This window comes from Anarrhichthys ocellatus, unplaced genomic scaffold (genome assembly GCF_004355925.1).
Source record: "Anarrhichthys ocellatus isolate YVR2014 unplaced genomic scaffold, GSC_Weel_1.0 scaffold51, whole genome shotgun sequence".
NCBI classification, from domain to species: Eukaryota; Metazoa; Chordata; class Actinopteri; order Perciformes; family Anarhichadidae; genus Anarrhichthys; species Anarrhichthys ocellatus.
Genome location: NW_022280081.1, coordinates 1,961,709 through 1,989,486, shown reverse-complemented (window position 1 = coordinate 1,989,486; position 27,778 = coordinate 1,961,709). Strand labels below are relative to the sequence as shown.

General features: G+C 41.3%; 1 protein-coding gene across 3 annotated transcripts in view; it reads left to right on the top strand.

Moving 5' to 3' along the window:
- znf385b (zinc finger protein 385B) overlaps positions 1 to 27,778 on the top strand; it is a 50,976-nt gene that overhangs the window by 10,538 nt on the left and 12,660 nt on the right. For 2 of the 3 annotated variants that reach the window (XM_031870186.1, XM_031870185.1), the window contains exons 2-5: positions 2,153 to 2,299; positions 2,430 to 2,570; positions 3,259 to 3,375; positions 27,430 to 27,563. In XM_031870186.1, the coding sequence (XP_031726046.1) occupies positions 2,164 to 2,299; positions 2,430 to 2,570; positions 3,259 to 3,375; positions 27,430 to 27,563 (528 nt within the window). In that variant the 5' untranslated portion in view covers positions 2,153 to 2,163. Of the gene's footprint in view, positions 1 to 2,152; positions 2,300 to 2,400; positions 2,571 to 3,258; positions 3,376 to 27,429; positions 27,564 to 27,778 lie in introns of those variants that run through there. The other variant, XM_031870187.1, reaches the window with a different exon arrangement.

The following is a 27,778-nucleotide window of genomic DNA, read 5'->3' as shown; positions in this document are numbered from 1 at the left end:
AGAGAGAGAGAGAGAGAGAGAGAGAGAGAGAGAGAGAGAGAGAGAGAGAGAGAGAGAGAGAGAGAGAGAGAGAGAGAGAGAGAGAGAGTGTGGAGTATAGGTTTGCTAAAGATCTATCTCATGACCATCAGTTACAGATGTTTCACATTCCTAACTGACATTACACTTTTTTTATTTAGTTTTGTGGAATAACTCTAAATACTACAGTATCTATTAGCCAAGTTCAAAACAGCGATTTCCAAAATGTCTCCCTTGTTCCCTCATTCACTACTCATTTACTTCATTGTGAGCAGTAAACAAAGATCCAATGCAACTTTTAATCATCAACACTTTGCATCATCACTGAAGGGTCACATTGCTTTGTGGGACTACTAGCACAAAGCACAAGTGTTTGTTGTGCACTTTATTTTATATTCTTTTATATTCTATTGTAAATTGTAATATGTTTCTATTTCTTGCACTGTGTTGATTGTTGTTGATTGTTTAATGTTATGCACCACCCGCCATGACAAATTCCTTGTAGGTGCAAACTTCCTTGGCAATAAACAGTTCTGATTCTGATTCTGATATACATGGACCCTACTTTTCTGAATTTTTTCATTTTTTTTCATTTTCACTTTCAGTCTGGATACTCAATTAGAACGACACAATGGACAATGCAGTTAATGGGAGTGATTTCTCTAACATGGCAAATAACTCAAAAAGCCAGTCAAAGGTGTGAATCAGGGTGGTAGTGAATTCAAAACACAGCACATTAGTTACTGAATTCATCCCACATTGACACAGACTCCCGAAGTAAATTCATTTGAACAGCAGATTGTAAAATCGTTTTTCTCCACACTAATATTTGGCTCCCATTCGCCGCTGGCAGTGCATGTAACAGCATTTTAAGCTCTGTAATTAGATATTTCTTGCCAAAATGCACCTTGGGAGTTGAAGTTAACTTTTCACTTCATGTTTTTATGTGCACAGGCTTGTACCTTTCACTTTTTTTTTTATCAAAGAGCCAGATATTTTCTAATGCAGTTCATCTTTTGTACCGATGATTCACCCACGAGAGATTAATGCCTATTTGGTCATGTAACATTGTCAACGGGAGAAATTAATGGGACGTGAAATAACTTCTCTCACTTCATAACTCTGTGAACATGACTCGTAGCGTTCTGGCATATTCAGAACACTTTGTCACTGTAATCAGAGAGGAAACATGTATAGCTATAGCTGCTGTACGGTTTCTCAGTATATCCCACAGCCGGACCCCTGGTCATGGAATAACAGCAGCGGCTTCCTGAAAGTCTTAATGTAAAGTCAGCTCAAGTCAATTTTGTTTATATAGAAAATATATTTGCCCAAGAGGGTTTTAATGTTAGCCAGTGAGCGTGGCTGGTCCAGCTGGTGTGTGGATGTTGATGCTGGAGACCTTGATTTCATTTGTAGACCTTATCGGCAGCTGCTATACCACTCCATGTCTTCTCTGCCATTGCAGCCTTAATGAGTTGATCCAACTCTGATCCAAATCTCTAAGTCCTTTTAAAGTAATGTGGTAATGTATGTAGGTCATTGCAATATAGATAACTGAGTATAGAAAAAAAAATTGCGTGTGTCCTGTCAGATGTCATGTGACTTGGCAGTGCTGACAGGATAACAGATGGACACAGTCATGCTACACGCGCACACACACGCACTGTACACTGGACACACACACACATATGTCCTCCTGCCTCTCTCCTCTCCTCTTACTCATTACTTCATCACTCTCCCTGTGAGCGTTTGATGCTTCTCACTCTGCATCCGGTGTCATTCAGGCCTCGCTCCAGTCCGTCCGTCTGTCCGTCCACCTGCCTGTCTCACAGTAAATGAGTTTCATGGTCATTGCTCGTTGTGGATCAGCTCTGTATTCATTGCTGCGGTGTTGGATCACCGTTGTCTTACATCTGGAGAGGTTTCCCTGATTCCCTAATCCCTAATGTCTTGGAGAAAAAAAAACAGACTTTGTCATAACATGGATTTTTGAATGAGCTGTTTTTAGCTGCACAAAAATTCAGGTGCTGTTTTTAGAAGTTTTTCCTCTAGTTTATATAAGCTATATTTAACATTAGTGATCACCATTCATTCTCTTCTTTGATTTCTTTTTCTTGTTCTTCTTCCTTAGTTTACCTTAGGATGAAGACTCCCCTCAGCCCCTCTCAGCTCCTGGAGCGGGGGCAAATATTTGCCTTTGGAGGGATGTGTCAAGAGCTGATGGACCCCCCAACACCTACAACCATCAGTCTCTCTGTCCAGCAGAATCCATCCCCAGGTGATTGACATGTTCCAGCACCAATGCTCGGTATTATCTGCTGTTTCCAATCCATACTTTTCTGCTACAGTTTGAATCATCCTTGTTGTTTTCTCCTACAGTTTGAGTCTTCCTTGTTGTTTTCTCCCAGGTCAGGGCGGAGCTTACTCACTGTGTGAGGTGTGTAACCTGCAGCTGACTTCTTCTGCTCAGGCCCAGCTGCACTACAATGGCAGGTCTCACCTCCGGAGAGTGAGACAGCTCCAGGCTAGAGAGACAGGACAACAGGCAGGTACACTACAACCACTACTGTCATGTGATTGTAGTAGTAGAAGTATATGCATGAGTAGTTTTTTAACAATCAGGTTTTGAGGCAATAATAAACAATATTAAAATGACTGCTGACTGCGACTGTCAGATTTGAGAACCCAACCCAAGATCTGAAGCTGTGCTTTATTTCAACTATTGCCTATCATTACCTTGCTTGGCTAAAACATGAGCTACACTACACCTCACTTCCTTTTTCCACTGGGCAATGTCTTTCTTCTTACCACATATGACATGCATAGATACTGCTGATTGGCACAGTAATTTATTTGGTTTGGTTATTTTAAACCATTTTGAATCTGACCTGATCCTGAAGACTTATATTCATCTCACATAATAGTTTATAACAAGCAGCGGTAGTAGTTATAGTAGCTGCAGTTTAGTAGCTGTAGCAGTAGTAGTAGCACAATAGTAGCAAGGTGACTGCAGTAGTAATAGCAGAATCACTTGTAGGAGTAGTCATGGCAGTAGTAGTAGTAGTAGTGGTAGCTGCAGCAATGGTATGAGCAGGAACTGTAATATTAGTAGCAGCAGCAGTAGCAGTATCAGCAGTAGTCGTTGTATTGGCAGCAGTAGTTACAGTAGTAGCAGCAGTAGTTTATTATTGTCAGTTCCTTGTATAAAATAATGGGTCTTGATGTCTTTGATTCCAGGAGGGGCTCAGTCGAGGTCTCTTCCCCAGGCCACAGGGCTCAGCTACCAGCCTACAGGACTAACTCCGACCCCAGGCCTCAGTCCAGGCCTCAGCGCTCCACCTAGCACAACTGCAGGTAGAACCAGTGCTTCTTCTTCTACTACTACTGGTGTACTGCGCTGACAATCATCAAACATTTTGTGTCACCCCCCCCCCCAATTGAATACACCACAAAGACTACAGCTGACATGTATTAAATGCTTTACCTGCATGAGAGGAAACAAGTAGTCTGACTGTCTGTCTGCTGAGTGAGAGTTGCTTTGGCTCATTCATCAACAGCTGCTGCCATCTGGGAGAGGTCAGAGAGTGGCGGTGGTGTGTGTATGTTGGTTCTCAGTTGGACCCCTGAAAGAATGAACTGACCCTGCATTAACTCAGATCATCACTGCAGTTTTATCTCTGTATGGGTATTGTTAGCTCCACTTAAACACCTGTTGACAAGCTGAAATATAATATGGTATGTGAATCTATATCTGTTGTGTTTGGAGGATGAAATGATACTCAGAGATGTTTAAAAATGACCTTGAAAGTTACACATGCCTGGCGCTTGATTATTTCTTAGCTGACACTTGGTCTACGTCACTGATCCCAGGCAAGAAATAGCCCAGCAAAATAGCCCAGAACAACCAACCCTCGTCTCAACACACTTTACACTTGAAACCATCCATCCATCCATCCATTTTCCTCCGCTTATCCGGGGTCGGGTCGCGGTTGCAACAGGCCAAGCAGGCTGACCCAGACTTCCCTCTCACCGGCAACATGTTCCAGCTCATTCTGGGGGATCCCGAGGCGTTCCCAGGCCAGCTGGGAGATGTAATCCCTCCAGCGTGTTCTGGGTCTTCCCTGGGGTCTCTTCCCAGTTGGACGTGCCTGGAAAACCTCCAGTGGGAGGCGTCCAGGAGGCATCCTAATTAGATGCCCGAACCACCTCAGCTGACTCCTTTCGACGCGAAGGAGTAGCGGCTCGACTCCAAGGTCCCTCCTGATGATCGAGCTCCTTACCCTATCTCTAAGGCTGAGCCCGGCCACCCTACAGAGGAAGCTCATTTCGGCCGCTTGTAGCCACGACCTTGTCCTTTCGGTCACGACCCAGAGTTCGTGACCATAGGTGAGGGTAGGAACGTAGACCGAGTGGTAAATTGAGAGCTTTGCCTTCCTGCTCAGCTCCCTCTTCCCCAAGAGGCTGCTTTACTGCTGCAGCCGCACCGCTCCGTCTGTCGATCTCCCGCTCCATCTTACCCTCACTCGTGAACAAGACCCCGAGATACTTGAACTCCTTCGCTTGAGGTAGGCACTCCGTCCCCACCTGGAGGGAGCAATCCAGCGGTTTCCGGCAGAGCACCATGGCCTCAGATTTGGAGGTGCTAACTCTCATCCCCGCCGCTTCACACTCGGCTGCAAACCGCCCCAGTGAATGTTGGAGGTCACGATCCGAGGAGGCTAACAGGACCACATCATCTGCAAACAGCAGAGAGGCGATCCCGAGACCCCCGAACCTGACGTTCTCCACCCCCCGGCTGCGCCTAGATATCCTGTCCATGAAAGTCACGAACAGGACCGGAGACAAAAGGCAGCCCTGGCGGAGGCCAACACCCACCGGGAACGTGTCTGACTTATTGCCGAGAATGCGGACACAGCTCCTACTGCAGTCGTACAGAGACCGGATCGCCTGTTGTAATGGGTCCGGCACCCCATACTCCTGCAGCACCCCCCACAAGAACCCCCGAGGGACCCGGTCGAAAGCCTTCTCCAAGTCCACAAAGCACATGTAGACTGGTTGGGCAAACTCCCAGAACCCCTCCAGTAGTCTTGCGAGGGTAAAGAGCTGGTCCACTGTTCCACGGCCGGGACGGAATCCGCATTGCTCCTCTTGAATCTGAGGTTCGACAAACGGTCGGAGCCTCCTTTCCAGCACCCTGAAACCCTCAGATTAAACAATATAGCGTGGCAATGTGTGCGCTTTAGAGTTGCTGGTAGGTGGATTTTGTTTCGTTTGAACGGAGTCAGGCTAGCTGTTTCCTCCTATTTCCCATCAGTAGAAGCCAATTTTTGTGCAGTTATAAAGTGTCACTGTTTCCATCTGCTTCCTGCCTTAATGGTAAGATTACTTAACTGCATAGACTGTATATAAGAAGTGGACGTAGTCGTCACCCATTGGTTTGTGGACTGACGTTGTGAAGCATCGAATTCGGCGTTTTGGCCATCGGCATCTTGGATTGCGGCCGTCGCCATGTTGGCTTTTTGCAACCAATGAATGGAAGTGACCATATTTGAACTGCGGAGGAGTGATGTAGATACACCGTATACCAGTGGCGGGCCGTGAATTTTATACCTGGGCCTTCACTGCTGTCCTTCAGCTGAAACACAGCTACGGTTATTATTTATTTCGTGTAAAAATGAAGCCAACACCTGTAGATACACTATCTGCCGAGAGTGAGTCTCCTCTTTGCTCTGACTGCAGCTGGGACTGCTGCGCGAGGCTTCTATGGGCGGCGGCGGAGGGGCTCATGGCAGCACCCGCTGCTCGTTCACGACAGTGCAGAACCTACGTGCTTTAACGTCAAAACACCAGAAAATTCTCCAATAACACCAGAACAAGTCGCTAGATTTGTCGCGAGTAGCTTTTGACAAAAAAAGTCACCATGAGGGTTTTGAAAGTCGCCAGATTTAGCGAGAATGTCGCCAAGTTGCCAACACTGGCACCGGCTAAATATGTCCCCAGAGCAACATTGGACGTAACAATGGTTCCTATCACATATTAAACCAAACAAAAATCTTCATTAAAAACAAGTTGTACAAATAATAATATATAAACAAGCATATTAAAGCTACTGCAGATGTAAAAACAAACGCATTTAACTTACCAGAGCTGCTGTTCACTATTTAAAGACAAAGTGCATCCTCCTTTCGTTGTTAATAAAGAGTTTAATCCCACGGTTGTTCAGTACATCCGTGCGTTTTAGTTCCAGTAAGAAGTCCTTCTCGATTCATGGACGCCAGTGAAGATAGTCGAGCCTCCCCAGTTGTATTTCTTGAATACGTTTTAATGTGTTTGAGGCTGAAAATGTCCGCTCGGCAGAGGCAGCAGATATTGGGATTGTCACCGCCCAACATGTCAGGCTAGCCCACTGACCAATCACGTACTTGTAGGCCAGCTAGCAGGCTCTGACACGTCAAATAATACGCCCAACATGTCAAACTAAAGATCTGATTGGTTGAAGAATATGACAATCAACAATATCGTCCCCATTCACTTAAACTGCAAAGGGCTGCATGTGAGAGTCTGCAGGCCTCGGGCCTCTGTTCTTACCTAGAGACACAGGGGTGAAATCTGATTGGATAAAAGCTCTACTTAAAACAAGCTGCACTGGAAGCAGAGAAACAGAGGAAGACAGTAGCTGTGCATTGAGAAAATAAGATAATGGGAAAAATATATTGTTAAAATAAATATTTTTATAAATTATAATACATGTAGTGTATTTAAGAAAAAATATTAAAAATAACTTTGTGATTCTGTTTAGGCCAGCAGAGAAGGCCTTGCAGGCCCTGACGGCCCACCACTGGTGTATACGGCTCTGGTAGCAGTAGCGACCTGTCAATCACAAGGTAGCCCCACCCTAAAGCACACCCAGCTTTATGGTCTATTTGACTCTAAATGGACCATAATTTACTAAATGAACATCATGCTGTATTGAAGAAGACTTAAAACTAGAGATTGAGACCATAAACTCATGTTTACAATGTTTACTGAGGGAATAAATCAAGTGAGAAGTAGAGTCATTTTCTCATAGACTTCTATACAATCAGATTTAATTTTGCAACCAGAGGAGTCACCCCCTGATGGCCATTAGATAGAGTATAAGTTTAAGACACTTCAGCATTGGCTTCCCTTTTTAGGATTGGAGGTTGCTGCCTGGTTAACTGCTAAACTGACTGCTGGTTGAAGCTTCATATTTAATGCACAGGCATGAGATGGTATCACCATTTTCCTCTAAATCTGTAATCGTATTTCTCAGAATGTCAAGATATTCTTTTAACAAAACAAGATAATATATCTTCTTATCAGTGGTTATTGGACAATGAAACACTATCCAAGTTTGTGTCTTATAGTGTTGGTTCTGATATTATGTTCTGATATTACTGTTTAGTTTAATGAGCTGCAGTATTTTCATTATTCTCATTGTTTAATCATTGCAGCAGGTTTCTAAGTGCTTCCAGCGCCCTCTGCTGCTGAAATTACAGTTGAAGCTTTTCACATTGCTTGACTCTCTTTGGTTTTGTGATCAGCTGTGAGTGGAATGGTTCCAAATGTCTTTAGCAATTCAGACCCAGTTTTTAAAGTCAAACTGCTGGTCAACAGAGTGAGCATGTGCTGTGTGATGCAAAGGAGTTAAAGTGGAGCAGACAGCAGCGGGTCATTAAACTGGGACATAGCACTGCTCCGCAACCGCACTGACATTTCTCAAAGACATCGCTTGCATTGATTCTCATCATTACACTATCTTTGGTGCTAATGTGTCTGTCTCCACAAAAATCTGTCATGATGACACCTTTTTGGGAATCACCTTATAATACAGTGTTCCAGTTTGTTGTACTTGTTTTCGTGATCTAATACACAATGCAAAACTTCTACTAGAAATCTGTCGTTTTAGCCCTGAGTGAAACTGACTTCCAGGTTAGACTAGAAAGAGACAACATCACTTGTATAGTATAGTAACATAAGATAAATAAGTTCCAAAATCCTCAAAAACAAACAAACATACGCACACACCTAATTACAGGACATAGCAGAATGATGTCAAGAGAGACAGGAAACCGATACACAATCTCACACACACCAATGCAGGTGTGTGTGCAGCAGTTGTAATTACATACTATGTCTCCATATCAGTGTACAGGCTACAATAACACTGATTAAAGATTAAATCTCTCTCTACTGGACACACACACACACATACACTCACACACACACAAACACACCACTCAGCCTGAATGGTAACGTCTTTCTCCCCCCCTCTCTCTTTCTCACTCTCGCTCTCTCTCTCTCCCGCTCTCTCTGTCCATTACGTGATGCTCGCTCGACCATGAAAAGCTCTTTGGCCTGAACTCAGCTCCTCCAGGCCAGGCTGTGTGTGTGTGTGAGACAGTGACCTGGCTGGCTGAGCAGCCTATCAGCAGTTAGGTCAGATGACATCACAGCCAATACAAACATGGTTACAGTTGTTACAAAACTGCTGGAATCTGCTTTTTAATATAGTCTTTACAATTGTGTAAAGTCAAGTTACATTTCCAATTTTCATTTTTTATTCTCTTCTTTTTCTTCTTACATGAATAATATAAATTCCACACACTGTTAGCATTTTTATAAATATCACCAGGATGGAACAAGTACTCAGATACTTTACTTAAGTAAAAGTATCAATACAACAATGTAGAAATACTCCAGCAAACATAAAAATGTCTTTACAGTATAAAAAGTAAAAGGACTCATTGGGTACGATAGTCCTGTCAATGTTATTTTGTTATATATTATATTACTGACTTATTGCATACTTTCATGTGTTAGCAGCATTTTCATGCTCTAACCGGTGAAGAGCTAATTTCTACTACTTTATAGACCATTGCTTAGTTTCATCTAAAACAATGCATCATCATTTATGAATTGGTTGTGTATAAAATCTTAAAGTAACTACAGCTGTCTGATAAATGTTGTAAAAGGAGCAATGTAGTAGATAAAAGTATAACATTTCCCTCTGAGATGTGGTAGAGTTCTTCATCCCACACTATGTGTGTATGTATCTACAGCATGCCACAATAAAATAAACACTTAAATACAGCTTGCAGACAAGTTGTGCCATTTGAAGTATTAAAAAAAATCAACATGTACAAAACAGCTGTAATAAATGAGTACCTAAAGATAATGTTCCAACAAGACTACTAGCAACAGAATGTTCATCTGAAACCAACAGGAGTAGATGTTCAATGTGAAGTACAACTACCTCAAATTGTAATCAAACACAGTGCTGAGTAAACGTACTTAGTTAATATCCACCACTGCTGCCAGCCACATACATAATATACAAAGGTGAAAACACACACACATTTACAACTAATGAATGACTTTTAAAAAATACTACATTTCAAACACACAAGCACAAAAATGAAAATCATGGTTTTCTCCGACTGAGGAGCTGAGAGAACCATTACTACTCATACTAAATAGTGGGGATCTGCTGTATAGAGTGCTTCACCAATCACATTCATAGTTGTGTTTTCTCCTCAGTGGCAGTTAGTGACCACTAGGCGACAGCATTCACACTCTTAACCACACACTCATGCACACATCCAGTCACTAATGAAAGAAGTGAAGTCCCATGATCCGCATCAGTACAAATGAAGAGATCAAGTCACATGAGACTAATAACATTTACAAAATTGAATCATCTCTCTTCTTTTAATTTTCAGTATATGTTGTGGGCAGAGTTGTTGCTGGGTACTGAAGACAACAACACCAATGTAATTTGACTGCCTTTGCTTTTCATGTGAAAGTGTGTGTGTGCAAGCTAGCTCTAATTAGCTTTCCTGAGCTGATAGAGGTCAGCATGTTGTCTGGCTGATGACCTCATACATAATGAGAAATATACGTTATTAATAGACACATTGTTGTGTGTGTGTTTGTGTGTGTGAGAGAGATGGAGAGACTGAGCAGGTGTTGATGTGTGGTTTTGCGTTGATGCATTCAGCTGTTTATGAATAGACCCTGCTGACAGATTCACACACTCATAGTGCTGTACAGTGCTGACAATAGGATCAGAACAGGGAGGAAGGGAGGTGGGGGCTTCATATGACCAGATTTGAACCTGTGATGTTTTGCCCACATGACCCACATCTGTGACCACCAGTTGACAACTTGTAATACAAAATGTGTCTCTGAGGGCTGGCAGAACTAGTAGAGAACGTGTAGGACAAGTCAAAGTCTAGGTGAAGGCATTGGAGGGACTAATCAAGGTCTGGTTGAAAACTGATGCCAATGGATCTATGGATTGGTACTGGGGATTGGGGACTAGGACTAGTCAAGGTTCAGTAGAAAACTGGTAGAATTAGTCAAAATGTAGAAGATAACTGGAAGGACTAAATCTAGTAAAGGCTTTGGAAGGACTAGAAAATATTATTAGATATTAGAGGAATGACTAGATTGATAGAAGACTAGAAGACAACTACTTGGACGGGTAAAGTGATTGGTAGTATGACTGGTCAAGGTCTACTAGAAAACTGGTAGGACTAGCGAGATTAGTCTTACGACTGATAGAACAAGTCAAGGTCTCGTAAAGGTACTATTTGAAGGTCAAGTATAAACTGGCAAAACCAGTTGTACTAGTTGAAGGATTGGTACAGGCTTGGGGACTGTAAGGACTAGTCAAAGTGATAATACTAGTGGAGCCAGTACAGGGTCTGGGGATCTGGGACTGTTAGGACTAGTGTAGCTATTAGATGGCTGGTAAGACTAGCCAAGGTCTAGTATATAACTGGTAATACTAGCAGAACTAGTACACAACTGGTAGTCAAGGTCTACTTAGGCATTTGAAGGACAAGTCATGGTCTGGTAAGACTAGTCATGGTTAAGTAGAGAAAACCGGTAGGACTAGTGGACCTAGTAGGCTACAATGCTGGTTGGACTAGTGTGGTAAAAAACTGGTAATTCTAGCAGAACTAGTCAACAACTTATCGAGGAAGTCTACGTCTAGTAAACTAGTAAAGGGACTGGGAATTGGGGATAGGACTAGTCAAGGTTATGTAGAAAACTTGTAGGGCTAGTGGAACTAGTAGATTGCAGGTAACAGTCAAGGTCTAGTATTAGCAGAAGAGGGCTTGTCATGGTACAGCATAAAACACAGAAAATAGATAGTTGATAGTAAAGGACTGGTTAGAGGATTAGTACAGCTGGTTGGAGGACTGATGGAGGATGACTGTTGTTTGCTGTTTATTTGTCGTTTGATTTTTCTCACTTTTATTCATGTTTGGCAGTTAACTTGCTTGCTTCTTTTTATTTTTCTCTTTGTCCCTTTTTTTCTCTATTGATTCTTTAGTTCAATTATTTGTTTGTTTATTTATTTGCTGATTTCATCAGTTTTTCTTCATTCTATTCTGTATTTATTCTGTATTTTGTTCTTGAGAATAATTAACTAAAAGCTTGTATCCTCCTCTCACGATGCCATGAACTGGCTGAGAGCGTGCGAGCAGCGCAGAGACAGTGAAAGAGGGATTTCCACTGAGACAGAATGGCTGTCATAACCCGCTCACCCTGAATATCATCACCTCAGTGATTCAAATACCCTATACACTCTGTCTGTTCCTCGCAGCGTGTCGGTCGCCCTCCTCGATCCACACAAGTGTCCCTCTGCGCTCACACAGACAGACAGTCAGGTGGCGATTCTCTGCTGTGTGGTTTGGGTTTTTTCTTCCTCTTTGCTTTTTGTTATCGGGGGAGCAGATGATAGAGGGGAGAGGGGGGTGGAGGAGGAGGAGGAAGTGATGCGGCTGTCTCCCTGTCGATGATGTGGAGTAGTTTCCTTAGTCGAGGTAGGAAATCCTTCTTCTGTCTATTTGTGTTGGGGCTCCACATTAAGCCATTTTGATTTGGAATGTTTGTGTCTTTCTTTTACCTTGCAATGTGTGAGGTTTGTTCTTTGGGGCTTGGTGAGGATTACATGACTCGCAGGTCGTGACCTGGACTCAAACCCTATACTGAGGTTCCAGTCTCTAAGATGTGAAAACTTTCATCTTCTTACGGACATAATCAGCTGTCCATCAGCGCTGGATTATAATTGTTATGATGACGATTATTTCCAGATCACATTTTCTTGGGGCTATTTTGTACTTTGCTGTAGTGTTATGACAGTTAATCTGATCAAGTGCTCTGGAAAGTGGTTCACAGACTCAATGAAGTCTTGACACAGTCTCGATTTCTCTTGTGTCCATATTAGGTGCAATGTAAAGATAAATGATGATTTTCAAGGTTTGAATCATTTAGGTTACTATTCATATCATAACGTTACTATTAACCTGCTTCAGTTTGGAGCTAAAATATCTCTAAACAGTGTTTTCTCTTGGTTGTGGTGTAAAAGTTGTGCTATTGATGAAAAGGAGATGAGATGAAAGATGATGGAAGCTGATTTAAACTACAAAGGATGATGTTACTGGACTAGATATTTGTAATAGATAAGATAAATATAATTAAATATTATTGTAATTTAAAGAACTTGTAAACTTTCAGATAAGATAAACATTTAGCTGGCTTTGTGTCTAATGAATTTAATCTTCAGATATGCTAACATCAGAATGCTAACAGGCTCCCAGTGACAATGCTTAGATGATGATGCTAAGCAGGTATATTATTACCAATGTTTACTAATGTTTTGGCATGTTAGCATGCAAACATTTACTAATCAGCAATTTTATCTTTGCAGGCAATTGGTCATAAACCAAAATATTTGACATGTTGGTGACCCGTTGTGTTACTACTTTGTCAGATAATGCTTTTCTTATTTGGGCTCCATAGTTTCACATCAGTGATAAGAATGATTAATGATCTTACTAAAAGTTACTCGTCATTTTTCTTGCGTTTTCCTACTACATCCAGCAATACATGTCAATTTCTACTTGGTACACGCATACAGTCACAACTTCCGTCTTCAACGGAAACAACTCAGTTGAGTTTAGGCAACAAAACTACTTAGTTAGGTTCAGGAAAAGATCAAAAGTTTGTCGCTTGGGTTAAAGTAACTACGGAAGTGCCGTTACTGACGTATGCAAGTTACGTGTCAAATAAATCAATGCTGACCTCCCATTTCACATGGGAAATTGAACAGTGGTCTGCTGGGTGAAAGATCTGTGTTTGTTGGACCCATCAATGTCTGAGGTTTGGTGTCTTTATACTTCCTTGTTTCATAATAATTTCATGGGATATCTAAGTACCGACTTATTACCTTTCGTAGGGATAGCTACTGTATATATGCTGAATGAGACCAGCCTGACGAATTTTCATGGCAATCCATCCAATAGTTGTTGAGATATTTCACAAAACAAATGTGAACTTCATGGTGGTGCTATGAAAAGTCAGAGGATCACCACATTCAGTAGGATTCATCCTCTGAGTACCACGAATGTCTGTTTCACCACAATCCACCCAAGAGTTGTTGAATATATTTGAGGGATCTGGACCAAAGTGTTGGACCGACCAACAGACCCACATTTGTTCTTCATTTGTTTCCAACAGCTATTGTTTTCTCTCTGTCTGTATGCCAACTTTGCCACCTCAATGAAGTGCAGATGGAGATGTAGCTGCTGTGGAAAGTCTCTACTGCTGCAAACAACATGCTCTGCAGCTTCTCTTGCTTTATTTGCTCACTCTTCAGTGATGATGATGATGATGATCTTCTTATGCTCACTCTATTATGGAAATCTGATGTTTTCCAGGAATGTCATTAGCTGAATGAACATTATGGATCCAGTTTACACTTCTGTAAGATTCCTGGAAGAAACTATATTTTTGATCAAAGGAAAAATGAGGCTGCGATTGGTTCGCTGAATCTGTGACTTCTGTGACACACACCTACACACACACACACACACACACACACACACACACACAGACACACAGAAACCTGAGCTTCATCCCTCACTGTTTCTTTTAGTAGTTTGTAGTTTTTCTATAAAACCAACTAAAATGAAAGGTTCTTGTGACAATCAGATACACCTGATGTCCAGTGTTTCCATGGTAACAATCAGGGACACCTGTGCTACATTCTGACAATCTTGGCTGAATTTTCTCAATAAAATATCCTTGTAGTTATTTGAATTTCTCCCCGTGGACATTTTCTACTGGATTGAACAGAGCTGAGCGATTCACTGCTGGTCAGCCATGTTTTTCAGTCTGCTAAAAGTGTCAATTTACCCAAAATTCATAGCAATTTTTTCCCATCTCGACGTGGACGTAGTTTGTTATTGCAAAGAACGTTTTGTTAGTACAAAACGTTCTAGAGCGAGAGATGTTTCATAATCCACAGGTCAAATTTCCAATTTAATTTGCATTTTTATCTCCACTACTGGTAAGGCTGAATCTCACAATAGCTAAATGATCAGTGTGCTGTTTGTTCTGTCCAACACTTTAATATACAATGTTAGCTTGGCTCTAATCAGATGATTCCGCAGTTTTATTCCACTGAGTTTCAGACTGGAGCTGTCCTGTCTGCTTTCATATTCCTGACTGGTCTGATGCGAGTGTTCATGCTTGTCTTTATATGTGTGTGTGTGTGTGTGTGTGTGTGTGTGTGTGTGTGTGTGTGTGTGTGTGTGTGTGTGTGAATTTGGATGAAGAAGGATCCGAACGTGACCTACTTAAACACACACACATGCAGGCTTGTTATGCTAATGTGTGTGATTCTCTGCATAATAATAATGCAGTGTGATGTCTAATGCTGCCGTCAGCAGAAGCGCACATTAAGTCTATGTCGCTCTCCCTCTCTGTGGATAAGAATTTTTTTTTAAGATGCAGATGAAGGTAGTGGGACATGTTCTCCTCCCAGTAGGATCACTGGTGTATTAATACCCAGAGATCTTGCAGGCTTCATCTTCAGCTGCAGTGGGAAGCCAGTGAGGGATCCTGTCCCTCTGGCCTAAAAGCTACACTTGTACCCACCTTCACCACTTTGGAGCAAATAGTCAGTTGGTACTTAGAGAGATATTTCTTCATTGCTCAATTTTTTGATGGAGTAAGGACGGGGTTAGCTTAGCCAATTAACATGTTGCATAGCCTCGTGTTTGTTTAACCGGTACACAAATGTAAAAATTACATTTTGTAACTTAAGGAGGTGTTATGTGCTGGAATAAAGTGCTGCAGGGATGATGTATTTTTGTAAACTAACCCCAGAAGTCAGCATCACTCTGGTTCCCTTGACAAAAAGCCAAAGAGACCTTTCCATTGGATTTAGGATTATTGCAGAAAATAAGATATGTGGCAAACAAATGTTCATGATACTTGAAATTTTTATTCAGCAAGATAATCTTCACAAATGAACATCACTTTTATGATTCTTGAAGCATGAATGCATTCACCAGAAGTAAAAAGGATATAAACAAACTACGCTATGGTCACATGACCTTAAGTCACCACCACTAAGCTAGTCTACTGGTCGGCGTGATAACGTTTTGTAGTCTCATTTAGCCACTTGATAGCAACCGCCTTTTTTAAGACACATCAAAACTTCTTCATCAAAAATATTTTAAGCTTATGTTAACCACAGACTTTATTTCAGGCATCGAACTAAAAACCCATTAAACTTTGAGCCGAGGGAACCAGAAGTGCAAAAAGGCTGACTCCTGGTTTTAGGACTCTTTCCTGCAGCACTCTGTAAAGATAATATATATTAATACAAACATAAGACAATAAGTTATTTTTAAAGAAAAATTGCCCAAATTCTCAGGTCCCAGCTTTTCAAATGTGAATATTTTCTGTTTTGAAGATGTCTCCTGAAGGCATTTTTTACTATTTACTGAAGTAAAAAAAATACAAAAACATGTTGGATGCAGCTGTTCAGCTGTCGGAAAGGTGTGGAGAGGGGAGGGGGCTTCACACGCACTTCAAGAAGCACTTCTGTTGAAGCATGCTGACGCCTTTACCGTCTGTGGCTGGAGTCAGTTACAGTGAACAACTGAAACATCTGATATCACACTTTGTTCTTTATTGACGGTGAACCAGCTGGTTTTGTGTGCCTCAATTTCTCTCTCTCACACACACTTGTGCTCTGTGTAACGGGAGACGGTGTGAACCAACAACAACTGCAACAACACACACTCACACACACTCTCTCTTTCTCCTTCAGTGTTTATGTCTCCCTTTTTGTCTCTCTCTTTTTCCCTCTCTCCCTCACACACACACACTCTCTCTCTATCTATCCCTCTCTCTCTCCCTCTCTCTCTCTCGTCCCCAAGGATAGAGTTTCTTCTCTGTGGAAGAAATGGCAGCAGAGGATTAAGAAGAAGTAACACACACACACACACACCTGACGCTCAGGGTTTGGGCATTCAGATAGCGATGACACATGCCACTCTTAGTCCAGTCACCTGATACACACTCTCTCTCTCGCTCACACACACTTTGAGTTGTGAGTGTGCATGTCTTTTGCTCTTTGGTTGGTAAAAAGACGAGAACAGATTAACAGAAACAGACCGAGGACAGCAGAGTACAGTATAGGATGGAGTAAAGTAGTAGAATACATATGGTCAGAGGGGGACGGAAAAAGTGAATCTGGATCGAGATAAAGAAGGTCGTCTGGTTCAGGTAAGAACCTTCCATTTAAATAAATGCCATCATCTTCCGCGCCGTGCTCCTCTTCCTCAGCCTCAGGCTTCATCACTTCCTTCTGTCTGTGTGAGAAATGTCTCTCGCTGCTGTCGGTTTCACTTTAACTGTGTCCGTTCACATCCCTTCACAGTCTGATTAACTGCACCAGATGCTCAGTTGGATGATGATATAATGAAGCTGTAATAATGATACACTGACACTTACACAGAAAACACCACAATTCGTCTCCAGCACACCATTCACACCTTTATTCACCAAACTCTGAAATAAGTTGCTTAATATCGAGAGGTGGACGAGATTTGAGCAATCTTTGTTTTGAAAAATGAGATTGAAAGAGTGCCAGATTTGTTGTTTGTATTGACTTTTCTCCTAACACTACAGAAACCTCCCCTTTAAAAGAATGAAACTTTTTTAGTAGTATATGCTATGAGTGATGGATTTGATGATTCCCTATGGATGTTGATAAGGAGTTCTCTTATAACATAAGCAAGGTGTAACTTACTCTGACTAGGTTTCATTTTGATCTCGTATTCAGATCCTTCTTGTCCAACTTGATTATCTTTTGTTGTTATATTTGTGTATAACTTTATTTATTTTGTTGGTATGTCAGTGGATTTGTATATACTTTGGTAATTCAATCAATCAGGTTTCATGTCTTATTTCAGATAACACACCTTATACCTTATAGACACAACCAGTTTTTAGTCGGGTTCACTTGAATTATAACAGGTTGATATACTCCAACACATTTCTTTAACATCCATAATACTAGTAGCTTAAGTTACACAAGAAACCCATTATACATTAAAATCCGGCAGTATAGAAATAGTTGCTCCACCTCAACCTGCTACAACATAAAAATTCTGCTTATACTTTTTGCATTAGGGATAATAATCCAATAATGAAATGCATAATATTATATATTTTCTACCATGTGAAAGGTAAAGTATTTGAGCTAGTGGGCTTTGTTTAACACAATTAAGAGAATTGTTTCACTGTCTGTCTCTACATTACCATGCTGTTCCTTTGATGATTGTAACAAGTTCCTTACCTATTTTATTGACAAGGTAATAGCTATTAGGTCTGGCATTCAGCCTGGGATCTGTTCATCTACATGTAGCTCCTCTCAATCTCCTACTGTTCTGGACTCTTTCCAGCCTATCAGCCTTCAAGACCTGATGGACTTAATTAACAAAACAAAGCCAACATCTTGCCCTCTGGATATAATACCATCCTCTCTATTTAAGAAAGTTCTGCTAATTATTGGCCCTGCAGTAACATCTATTGTCAATTCCTCATTGTCTACAGGAATTGTCCCGTCCTAATTTAAACATGCCACTATCCAGCCTATATTAAAGAAACCCAACTTAGATCCGGCATTGCCTATGAACTACAGGCCCATATCAAAACCGCCTTTCCTGTCGAAAATCTTAGAGAAAGTGGTGGCCAACCAACTTACTGCTGCACTGGAGAGGCACAACATGTACGACAAATTCCAGTCTGGGTTTCATAAGCAACACTCTACTGAAACCGCTCTCCTGAGGGTTTCAAATGATATTCTCATGTCTTCTGATGCAGGTGACTGCTCTGTGTTAGTACTTCTGGACCTCAGTTCTGCATTCGACACTGTAGACCATAACATCCTGATTAAGAGGCTACGTGATTGGGTTGGCATATCTGGCACAGCGTTAGACTGGTTTACATCTTACCTCACTGACAGAACTTTTAACGTCTCTGTGGGTGATATTGTGTCTGTTACCTCTCCATTGTCTTGTGGCGTACAGCAGGGCTCGGTTCTGGGGCCTCTGTTATTTTCCCTTTACTTGCTACCTTTGGGACCGATTATAAAAAGTTACAATGTTGCCTATCATTTATATGCAGATGATATCCAGCTCCATCTGTCATTCAAACCCAGCCAGGCCTTCACATTAACTAGGCTCCTGGACTGTGTCAATGCCATCAGAGACTGGACGGCAGAAAACTGCTTACAACTTAACGACAATAAGACGGAGGTTCTAGTTATTGCACCGGATGAGTTTGTCCCTATGATCAGGCAGAGTATTGGTCCACTCTCCTCTGCTGCCCATTGCAACCTGCGCAATCTAGGGATTTTCTTTGATCGATCCATGTCGTTTGACCCCCATGTTAAGCAGCTGTCCAAATCATGTTTCTTCCACCTAAGAAATATCAGTAAACTGAGATCTGTAGTATCAACACCTGAACTAGAGATGATCATACACACATTTGTCTCTTCACGCATTGACTACTATAACACACTTTTCTCATCACTCAGTGTATCTGCTCTTAACCGCTTGCAGGTCATCCAAAACGCTGCCGCCAGATTACTCACCAGGACAAATCAACGGTCTCACATCACCCCCATACTCCAATCTCTCCACTGGCTCCCTGTAGCATTTAGGATACACTTTAAAATTCTCACCCTCACTTACAGAGCACTACACGGACAGGCTCCTACATATGTAGCTGATCTACTTCACCCCTATTCACCCGCCCGCGCTCTCAGGTCAAATGTTTTAGGTCTTCTGTCTGTCCCACGCACACGTCTTAAGACCCGTGGTGACCGAGCTTTGGAGGCAGTAGCACCAAGGCGGTGGAATGCTCTGCCTGCACCTCTACGCCTCGCAGATTCTGTAAACACTTTCAGAAACCAGCTCAAAACGCACCTCTTTAGACTGGCGTTTGGGTAAAACCCATGTCATAGACCTGCATTTAAACTATGTTTTAATTTTGTATTTTTCTGTGTGTATGTAAATTATTGGCCATATGGTCACATTGTGTTTTTTATGCTTGTAATTTCTGCCCTGTTAAGCACTTCATGACTTTTGTCTGTGAAAAGCGCTTTATAAATAAATTTGACTTACTTACTTACTTACTTTCAAAATATCAGTCAACTGTACAACTTGTAAGTTTGCAAGCTCATTAGCTCATTAGCTTATTATCTAGGGGACAATAAATTCAAGCTGTTTCAGATTTTCAGGCTCTTTATTCCCTCAAAGTTCGGCTCTGTCAACTCGGCTTACTAATGTTTAAAAATATTTTCATGGATTTAAAGTGAATCCTCTGTATGTGTTAAAGCTGAAATCTGTACAACAACAAAAGAGCAATGTTGATTAACGACTACATGACCGCTGCAGGATATCAAAGTATCTCTGTCATTCAGAAAAGCACCGGTATGACTGGTTGCTATGTGCAAGTATTATTTTAATTACGCCTATCTGGCACTGTGTGTTTGTGTGTAAGTCACCCAAAAACCTTTTTTTTTCTTTCCCTTCCTTAATTTTTGTCCTATCTCAAACCAGCATGCAGCTCATGGTGACAGACGTCGTTCTGTCACTACGTTTCCTTTCACAGTATAGGTTCAGGCTGTGCGACAGCAGCATGCTGTGTAACGTTCACAACATATTAAGCTGTTAAGTTGAAAAATGCCAAGCTGTTGTGAATCTTTCTGTCTTTCTTTTCTTTTCAAATGAAGATGTCATTTTCTCTAGTTGGTTTGCTAAAGTATCACTATAATTTAAATATACCAGTGTCTTAGTCCATTCATAGCTTGAGGTGTACCGTTTTTAAAACAAAACTGAAAAGGTCTTGCTTCTAAGTTTATTCCTCTCTACTTTTTTTTAATCTTATATCTGTTTGTGGAAAAGCAAACCAGAAGACAAACACAAGCACACACAAAGGGTAAGAGAATAACATTATGGTAATTTATTGTTGCATTCTTGCATTATAGCTGAAAAAAAGGGATCCTCGAGGAGGTTCAACGAGTTACTGAAGTGGTGATATTGTTTGTTTATGAAGTTTAACAGTCCAGATTTTACAAAAATATGTAATTTTAAGAATAATAACCAGATAACTGAAGTTATTTGTGGATAAACCATCGGCAACACAAGTCATTATTCCAGAGTATTTATAAATGGATTTTTGTTTTAAACTGCTATGATGCATATTGGCTCATCACTGCACCTCTCCACAGCCTCGATCATTTTTTTCTAACCGTAGGAACACCAGGGATGTTCTGTTTGACATTTCATGCAAATAAATGTGACGTTTGTCCCATTTGGATTCATAAACCAGTGGGGGGATGTGAGTAATTAAATATCAGACACACTTCCTAGAAACCACAGCCATTGGCTACATTATGGGGGGTGGTTTGTGACAGATGACACAGAGCTCTGCAGGTCAGATCAGTTACAGGAGCCTCAGTCCTCAGCTGACGATACAGCCGAGCCGTTTTTCCTTCTTACGTCTTCATCATATGACAATGTGTGTGTGTGTGTGTGTGTGTGTATACATGTGTGTCTTTGTGAGGTGTGAATGCCAGAGATAACCCTGGCTGTAGCCACAATCATAAATCTTACCGCAGCAGATAAAACTAGACTGACCCGCAGGAAACTGGACACGAAGAATCAGAAAGGGTTTACAATGAATTCAAAGGCCATTTAATCTCAGCAGCTGCTGATGCCAGCAAACACTACACCGGTAAAAGACACTTTGATCACTTACAGTTTAAGAACTGCATTTAAAATGTTGAAATTCTGCAGCAAAATAAACAATTCAATGGAACAGCTGTGGTTAGAGGCTAGCTCTGCACATCCTCACGCTGCATTATCCAGAATAAGTACTGGTGTGCAAGGCCACTGACCTCTGTCGGTGTATTAAACTGCTCCACAAAAGAGGGCTAGTTTATGGACAGTTGGTGACAGGAGTTGAACAATAAATTGTGTGAACTAATTGTCTGTTTAGCGACCAACCGATCTATAGCTTGCCGGCCCTGAGAACTTGTTTCCCGCTTCAGTCACTCTTTATTGAATGAAATAATGTATAATCCTGACTTTTGCTGTTTTACTTTTCTCTTACTATGTTTATGGTGATCGTCATGCACCAAAACACCAAGGCAGATTCTTTGTATGTGATCTGATTTATTAGGTAGTATCAGACTAAACTGGTCGTCTCCATGCAAATGCAGTAGCAGATGTGTGGCAGTATTTATAGCAACTTCTTAGATCAGCAACTTACTGTAAGACAGCAGGGTTACTGTGTGTGTGTGTGTGTGTGTGTGTGTGTGTGTGTGTGTGCGCGTGTGTGTGTGTGTGTGTGTGCATGCGCGTGTGTGTGTAGTAACAAGATCTCAGAGGACAGGAGGACAGAATTAAAACGACCCTGTCACCACACCATTCATCACACACGCACATACCAAAACATATCTCTGATTCATACTGATACAGGAAAACATGTCCGACTGCACTCTTAATACGACTCTGTTTTCAGTATGTCATACATTCACATTGTAAAAATGACAAAATTAAGCGCAGGATATCAATCACTGGATATTCGAGTACAGTGTTGATGGACACTGAAAAAATTATACCGGAAAAAAGATCTGATTTCTTTTAAACGTAAAGGCTGAAGGAGTCCCGGAGAAGGCTTCAATAGTCACTTCAAGATGTTCGAGGAGTCCTTGTTGTGGTTTAAGTTGTCCTTGAGGAGATTCTATGGGTCCTTAAGGAGGTTCAAATGGTCCTTGAGGTAGTTTCAGAGGTCCTTGAAGAGATTGTAAGGCTTCCATTGTCCCAGAATTCAACATTGGTGACTACTGCTCTACAATGGTCCTTGAGGGGTTCCTGAGGTGGTTTCAGTGGTCCAGTTGGTTCTTGTATTATTTGAGTTAGAATGTCCTGAAATGTCCTTCTAAGTTTTTTTTAAGGTGGTTCAAATGGTCCTTGCGTTGGTGTCAATGCTGCTTGAGAAGGTTGTAAAGGCGTGACTGTGGTTCGGAAGGGGGTTGAGTAACAACGCCCCACAACAACTCTGATCACAAAATTGAGAGGGCCCAAAGGTCAAGGTGGAGTCTTTCTTGATAAAACACCAAGGTTACTCAAGGGAGCTCCAGTGGTTCTTCTGGATGTTTCAGGCAGTCTTGCAATGGATTCAGAATTCCTTGATCGGATCTTGTTTTCTGTGAGTGGTCCTTCAGGAGGTTCTGAGGTCTTTTAAGGTCTAATGATAGAGGTGGTTACAGTGGTCTTTCAGGAGGTTGCAGGGGTTCCTCTGTCCCACAATGCAATGCTTAACATGGAGGAAGAAGTCACACGTTAATAACAATGAAAATATGACAGCTGGTTTGGTGGTGTACTTCAGTTAGTCCTTAGTCACTCTCCTGATTACCTCAAACTCCTCTGCCAGCATGAGAGCAGCATACCTGATTTACAAATGATTGGTATGGTTTAGTTATTGAGAATCTGTTCAAACATCCTCTAAATCAGTTTCGTGACTTTCCCCAAACTCCCTAAACTGTTACCCACAGACACCTAGAGGGTCACATAGCCTACCCCCTTCTGAGACCCTTTATACTGTTATGTAAACTCTATGTACTAATGCTGACAGTGCACTCATATCAGTATGGAGTACATAGTAAATTCATGTTCAGTACTGTTTTGTACTAACGTGATATGATACAAACTGTCCATCAAACTGACATTTGAAACTACTACTCAATACTGCTATAGTAAAAATGTCTACCTCAGCGGCTTGGGTTGGAGTCCACCTCAGGGCCCTTTGCTGCATGTCATTCCCTCTCTCTTTCCTGTCTGTCTCTCACTATCAAATAAAGCAGAAAAAATGCACAAGTGTTTTAGCAATGACAGTCTACAGGAGTTTCAATTTAGTTTACCAGCATTCCATCTTCATTTTGGCTGCATTATTGAAGTTTAAGCTTTTATGTTGGCAGATCCACCAAAATGACACATTACACCATTTTTAAATAGACACTAATTTGTATTTACAATCTAAGTAATCTCCCATCTAATAACAGTACAGTGACTGTGATCTGAGCTGTTTTGTGTCAGGCTACATACATTTGATTGAAGCACTGTGTTGTGTCATGCTGTTCTGACTTAGCCGTAACTTAATAATGAGCTGTCATGATGAATACAGACAGTGACTCACAGCTCTGTTATATGAGGATAAACGCACAGCAGCATCACAGCACACTGCTAATCCACAGCTATCTTAATGCCAGTCGGAAAATATACCCACAGCTGACCTGGCCTGGCCTGGTCTAACCAAACCCCTCAATCCAGTTTGTTGAGATCAATATTTAAGTGTTATAACTGAATTCAAAACATGTCACAATGGATTATAGTACAATTATAATGGGTTAGAATGGGTTATAAGGCATTTAGAATGGGTTAGAATGGATTATAAGGCATCTAGACTGGGTTGACATGGTTAACACTTCATTTAGTATGGATTATAGTGCATTTATAATGGATTAGAATGGGTTATAAGGCATTTATATTGGGTTAGCATGGGTTATAAGGCATTTACAGTAAGTTAAAATGGGTAAGAGTTCATTTAGCATGGGTTCAAATGTGTCACAATACATTTACAGTGGTTTATGGGTTGTAAGGCATTTAGATTGGGTTAGCATGTGCTATAAGTCATTTTCAGTGGGTACAGTTCATTTAGCATGGGTTAAAATAGGCCACAGTACATTCAGAGTGGGTCATGTAACAAACCGTCTCAGCAATCGTAGGATTTTTTCTCTCCCTTTAAAAGTGTCCTCCAGTGTCTGTTGCTACAGTGCAGCCTCTGCCAGAGTTACTTGAATGATCTGTATTTTATTGAGTGTTTATTGTTGTCGTCAGCACATCCTTTGGGCGGATTACATTCAGAAGTTACGCTTATTGGCTTTTTGCTCGTGGTGCTGTTGTTGCATTCGCAGTGGCGCGGTGAGTGTGTTTGTCTTTGGTCCACTCTCCACCGCTGTCTGTGCTGTTCACAGAGAACCACCATGCAGTATAGATGACAGCAGAATGCAAGAGGGTCTGAGACTGAACTGACATGAAAGGAGGGCACATAAATTAGGTAAATAACATAATGCATGTTTCGCTACTCTTACACACACAAAGAGCTCACAGCGGAGAGATGGAGAGTTGACACCTGTGTGAAAGCTGATGTAAAATTCATTGGATCGGGCTCATAGCCGATACCGATCAATTGAAAAATGTTTTGATCAAACAATTATTGGTTTGATGGGTTTATAGTGTATTTAAAATGGGACAGAATGGGTTTACCTAACTAAACTTAGACAGATGGACAAAACCAGTAACTTCTCCTCCTCCTCCTCCTCTTCCTCTTCCTCCTCTTCTTCCTCCTCTTCTTCCTCCTCCTCCTCCTCCTCTGTCAGGGCTGATTCAGTTGCTCTCAGTGTTTCCTCCCACACTATGTTGTTATGAAAGAATTCACTGCAGGGCTTCTTCAAACTGTGACCATAAACAGATAGAAGAAATAAACTTTTGCTTCATCCGATCTGCTTTTTGTATTTGTGTATGTATACAGTGTATGTAACACCTCCTCATATTACATTTGGATTCACACCATCAGATGCAGCACTACTTTTCCTCAAACGGCCCACCGCACACATGAATGTTACAAAAATGATGTGCACGACTCTTGGTTTTAAATGTGTATTGTAATGTTCTTAGCAACCCTCTGCCTCTTTAAATGGAGATGAACTCTTACTGGCCCTGTGGCAACAAAGCACATGGACTCATTATGTGAGCCACACATTCACCTTCTTGCTCTTTTTTTGTATTAACTCTGTCTGCCCCCAGCAGCTGCAGCTCCATATGTTCTTCATGCTTGTTACTGTAGAGCAAATCAGCTGCTCAGATCTCCAGGTTGAAATTACATAAATATCAGTGGGAGTTGGATTTCTGTTGTGCCTCTTTGCCAAGAAGGGTAGATTTACTGACCTGCTTACGTTAACACGAATGGTTACTGGTCCAACAGTTTGTTAACATATTACTAGACCGACTGGAACACTGGGCTACTTTGTGTCTCGACATGATCATATATCTGAGTTGGCAAATATGACATGCAGAGTTCCCCAAGGCTCCACTCTGGGGCCTCCTCTGTTTAACATCTTCATGTTTCCACTGATTATGGAAAACAACAAAGTAAGTTGGTGCATTGAACATAACTCTGTTATGTTGTTCATTCTGTACACATGACATCTATTGCACTTCTGCCCATCCTAAGAGAGGGATCCCTCCTCTGTTGCTCTCCCTGTAGTTTCTTAAGGTTTTTGTGGGGGGAGTTTTTCCCCAGGGTCCTGGGACAGAGGATGTCGTATGTGTAAAGATTGTAAAGCCCTCTGAGGTAAATTTGTGATTTGGGGCTATACAAAATGAATTGAAGTTACCATAAATTTGCAGATGACACACACATTTGCCTATCACCAGGGGACTATGGCCCAATACAAGCACTGAGTAAGTCCATTGAACAAATCAACTGGATGTGTCAGATGTTTTTTTCAGTTGAACAAAGACGAGACTGAGGTAGTTTTTTTTGGAGCCAAGGAGCAATGATTAAAAGTCAGTGTTCAATTTCAACGGTAATGTAATAAACCACAGACCAAGCCTGAAATCGATGTAGTTATGGACTCAGACTTGAGTCTCAGCAGCCACATTGAGACATTCACTCAATCCTATCACTTTAAGAATAATATTTCAAGGATTAAGGGATTTATGTCTCATCAGGTTTTGGAAAAACCATGCACTTATCTTCTGTACTCTGTTCTCTACTGTAACGGTGTCCATACAGGTCTCCCTAAAAATGGGTTAGACGGGGGCTGATTCAGCCTGCTGCTGCTTGAGTCCTCAAGACCAAGAAAATGGATCACGTCTGTCCACTTATAAGGTCTTTTGACTGTCTTCCTGTATGTAAAATTATTGACTTTAAAATTCTACTGTTGGTGTATAAAGCACTGAATGGTTTAGGGACAAATTACTTTTCTGATTATCTGCTACATTATGAACCATCCAGGCCTCTCAGGTTGTCTGGAACAGGTCCGCTTTCTGTCCCCAGAGCCAAAACCAAACACGGAGAAACAGTTCAGTTTTTATGTACCATATATCTGGAACAATATCCCAGAAAACTGCAGGTCAGCTGCAACCCTCAATTCTTTTTAATCAAGGCTGAATTATTTTGTGTTTGCCTTGGCTCTTTATTAAGTAATTTCTTGTAGTGCACTGAAACCTTTATTCTTGCATTATACCTGCCTTATTACATTTTTGCTTTGGACTTATTATGACTGTTCTTAATTGTATTTAAATGTCCTTTTATAATGTGTTTCTTTTGCACTTTGTCTTTTGATGTTTTATGCAAAGCGCTTTGAATTGCCTTGTCTTGCATTGAAAAGGGAATCAATTACTATTATTTTTTTCTCAAATCAAAGCCTGTATTTGGTCTTGTTTGTGACTTCCTACTCAAACCTTAGAGAAAAAGTAACATCAGAATGTTTTATTTGTTATCTAGAACGCGTTGTGTCTTCAAAGGTATTTTCATAATTTCACAGGTGTCTCCAGCTTGCCTGCGAAATGCAATATGTACGTTCCATTAAAGAAGAAGGCGAGAGCGGAGTGATGTAGTTTGTAGAAATGTTATATTCAAATATCAGTTTCACCCTGGGCAAAAATGTTATTATTTACACAAGAGAGTACACATCTGTAAGATCACAAAGTGTTGTTTAATATTCTCTCTGTAAGAACATCCAAAGTATTAAAGATGTCTTGTCTATTTCTATGTGTGGAGCCATTTTGAAATGACATCCCCTTTTGTGTTTGAGGTTAAATGGACCGCCAATCACCTCCAGTGATGTACCAAAAACTAAAGAATACCCTAATCAATAACGGTGTCATCAGATATTGTAAATCCATTATTCAGACTCTCTCTGTTTGTTTCCAGGAAGTGGGTGTGGTGCAGTGGGCGGAGCTGTGCCAGGGCTAATTGGCGCCACTGGTCCCTCGGCGATGAAACCATTCCTGACGTTTCCTGTCGAGACAACGCCGCCAGTCGGTCTTTTTCCGAACTTCAACACGGTATGACTTTGTGTGTGTGTTCTTGTACATATGACTTTATGAGGACCAATTTTAGTTTTTGGAAAGAGAGGACATTTTGGCAAAGGCCTGTTTCATGGTTCAGACTTGGATGGTCCTCACTAGGATAGAAGATAGAAGACAGAGATAGAAGTACAGGGTGTGTGTGTCTGTGTGTGTGTGTGTGTGTGTGTGTGTGTGTGTGTGTGTGTGTGTGT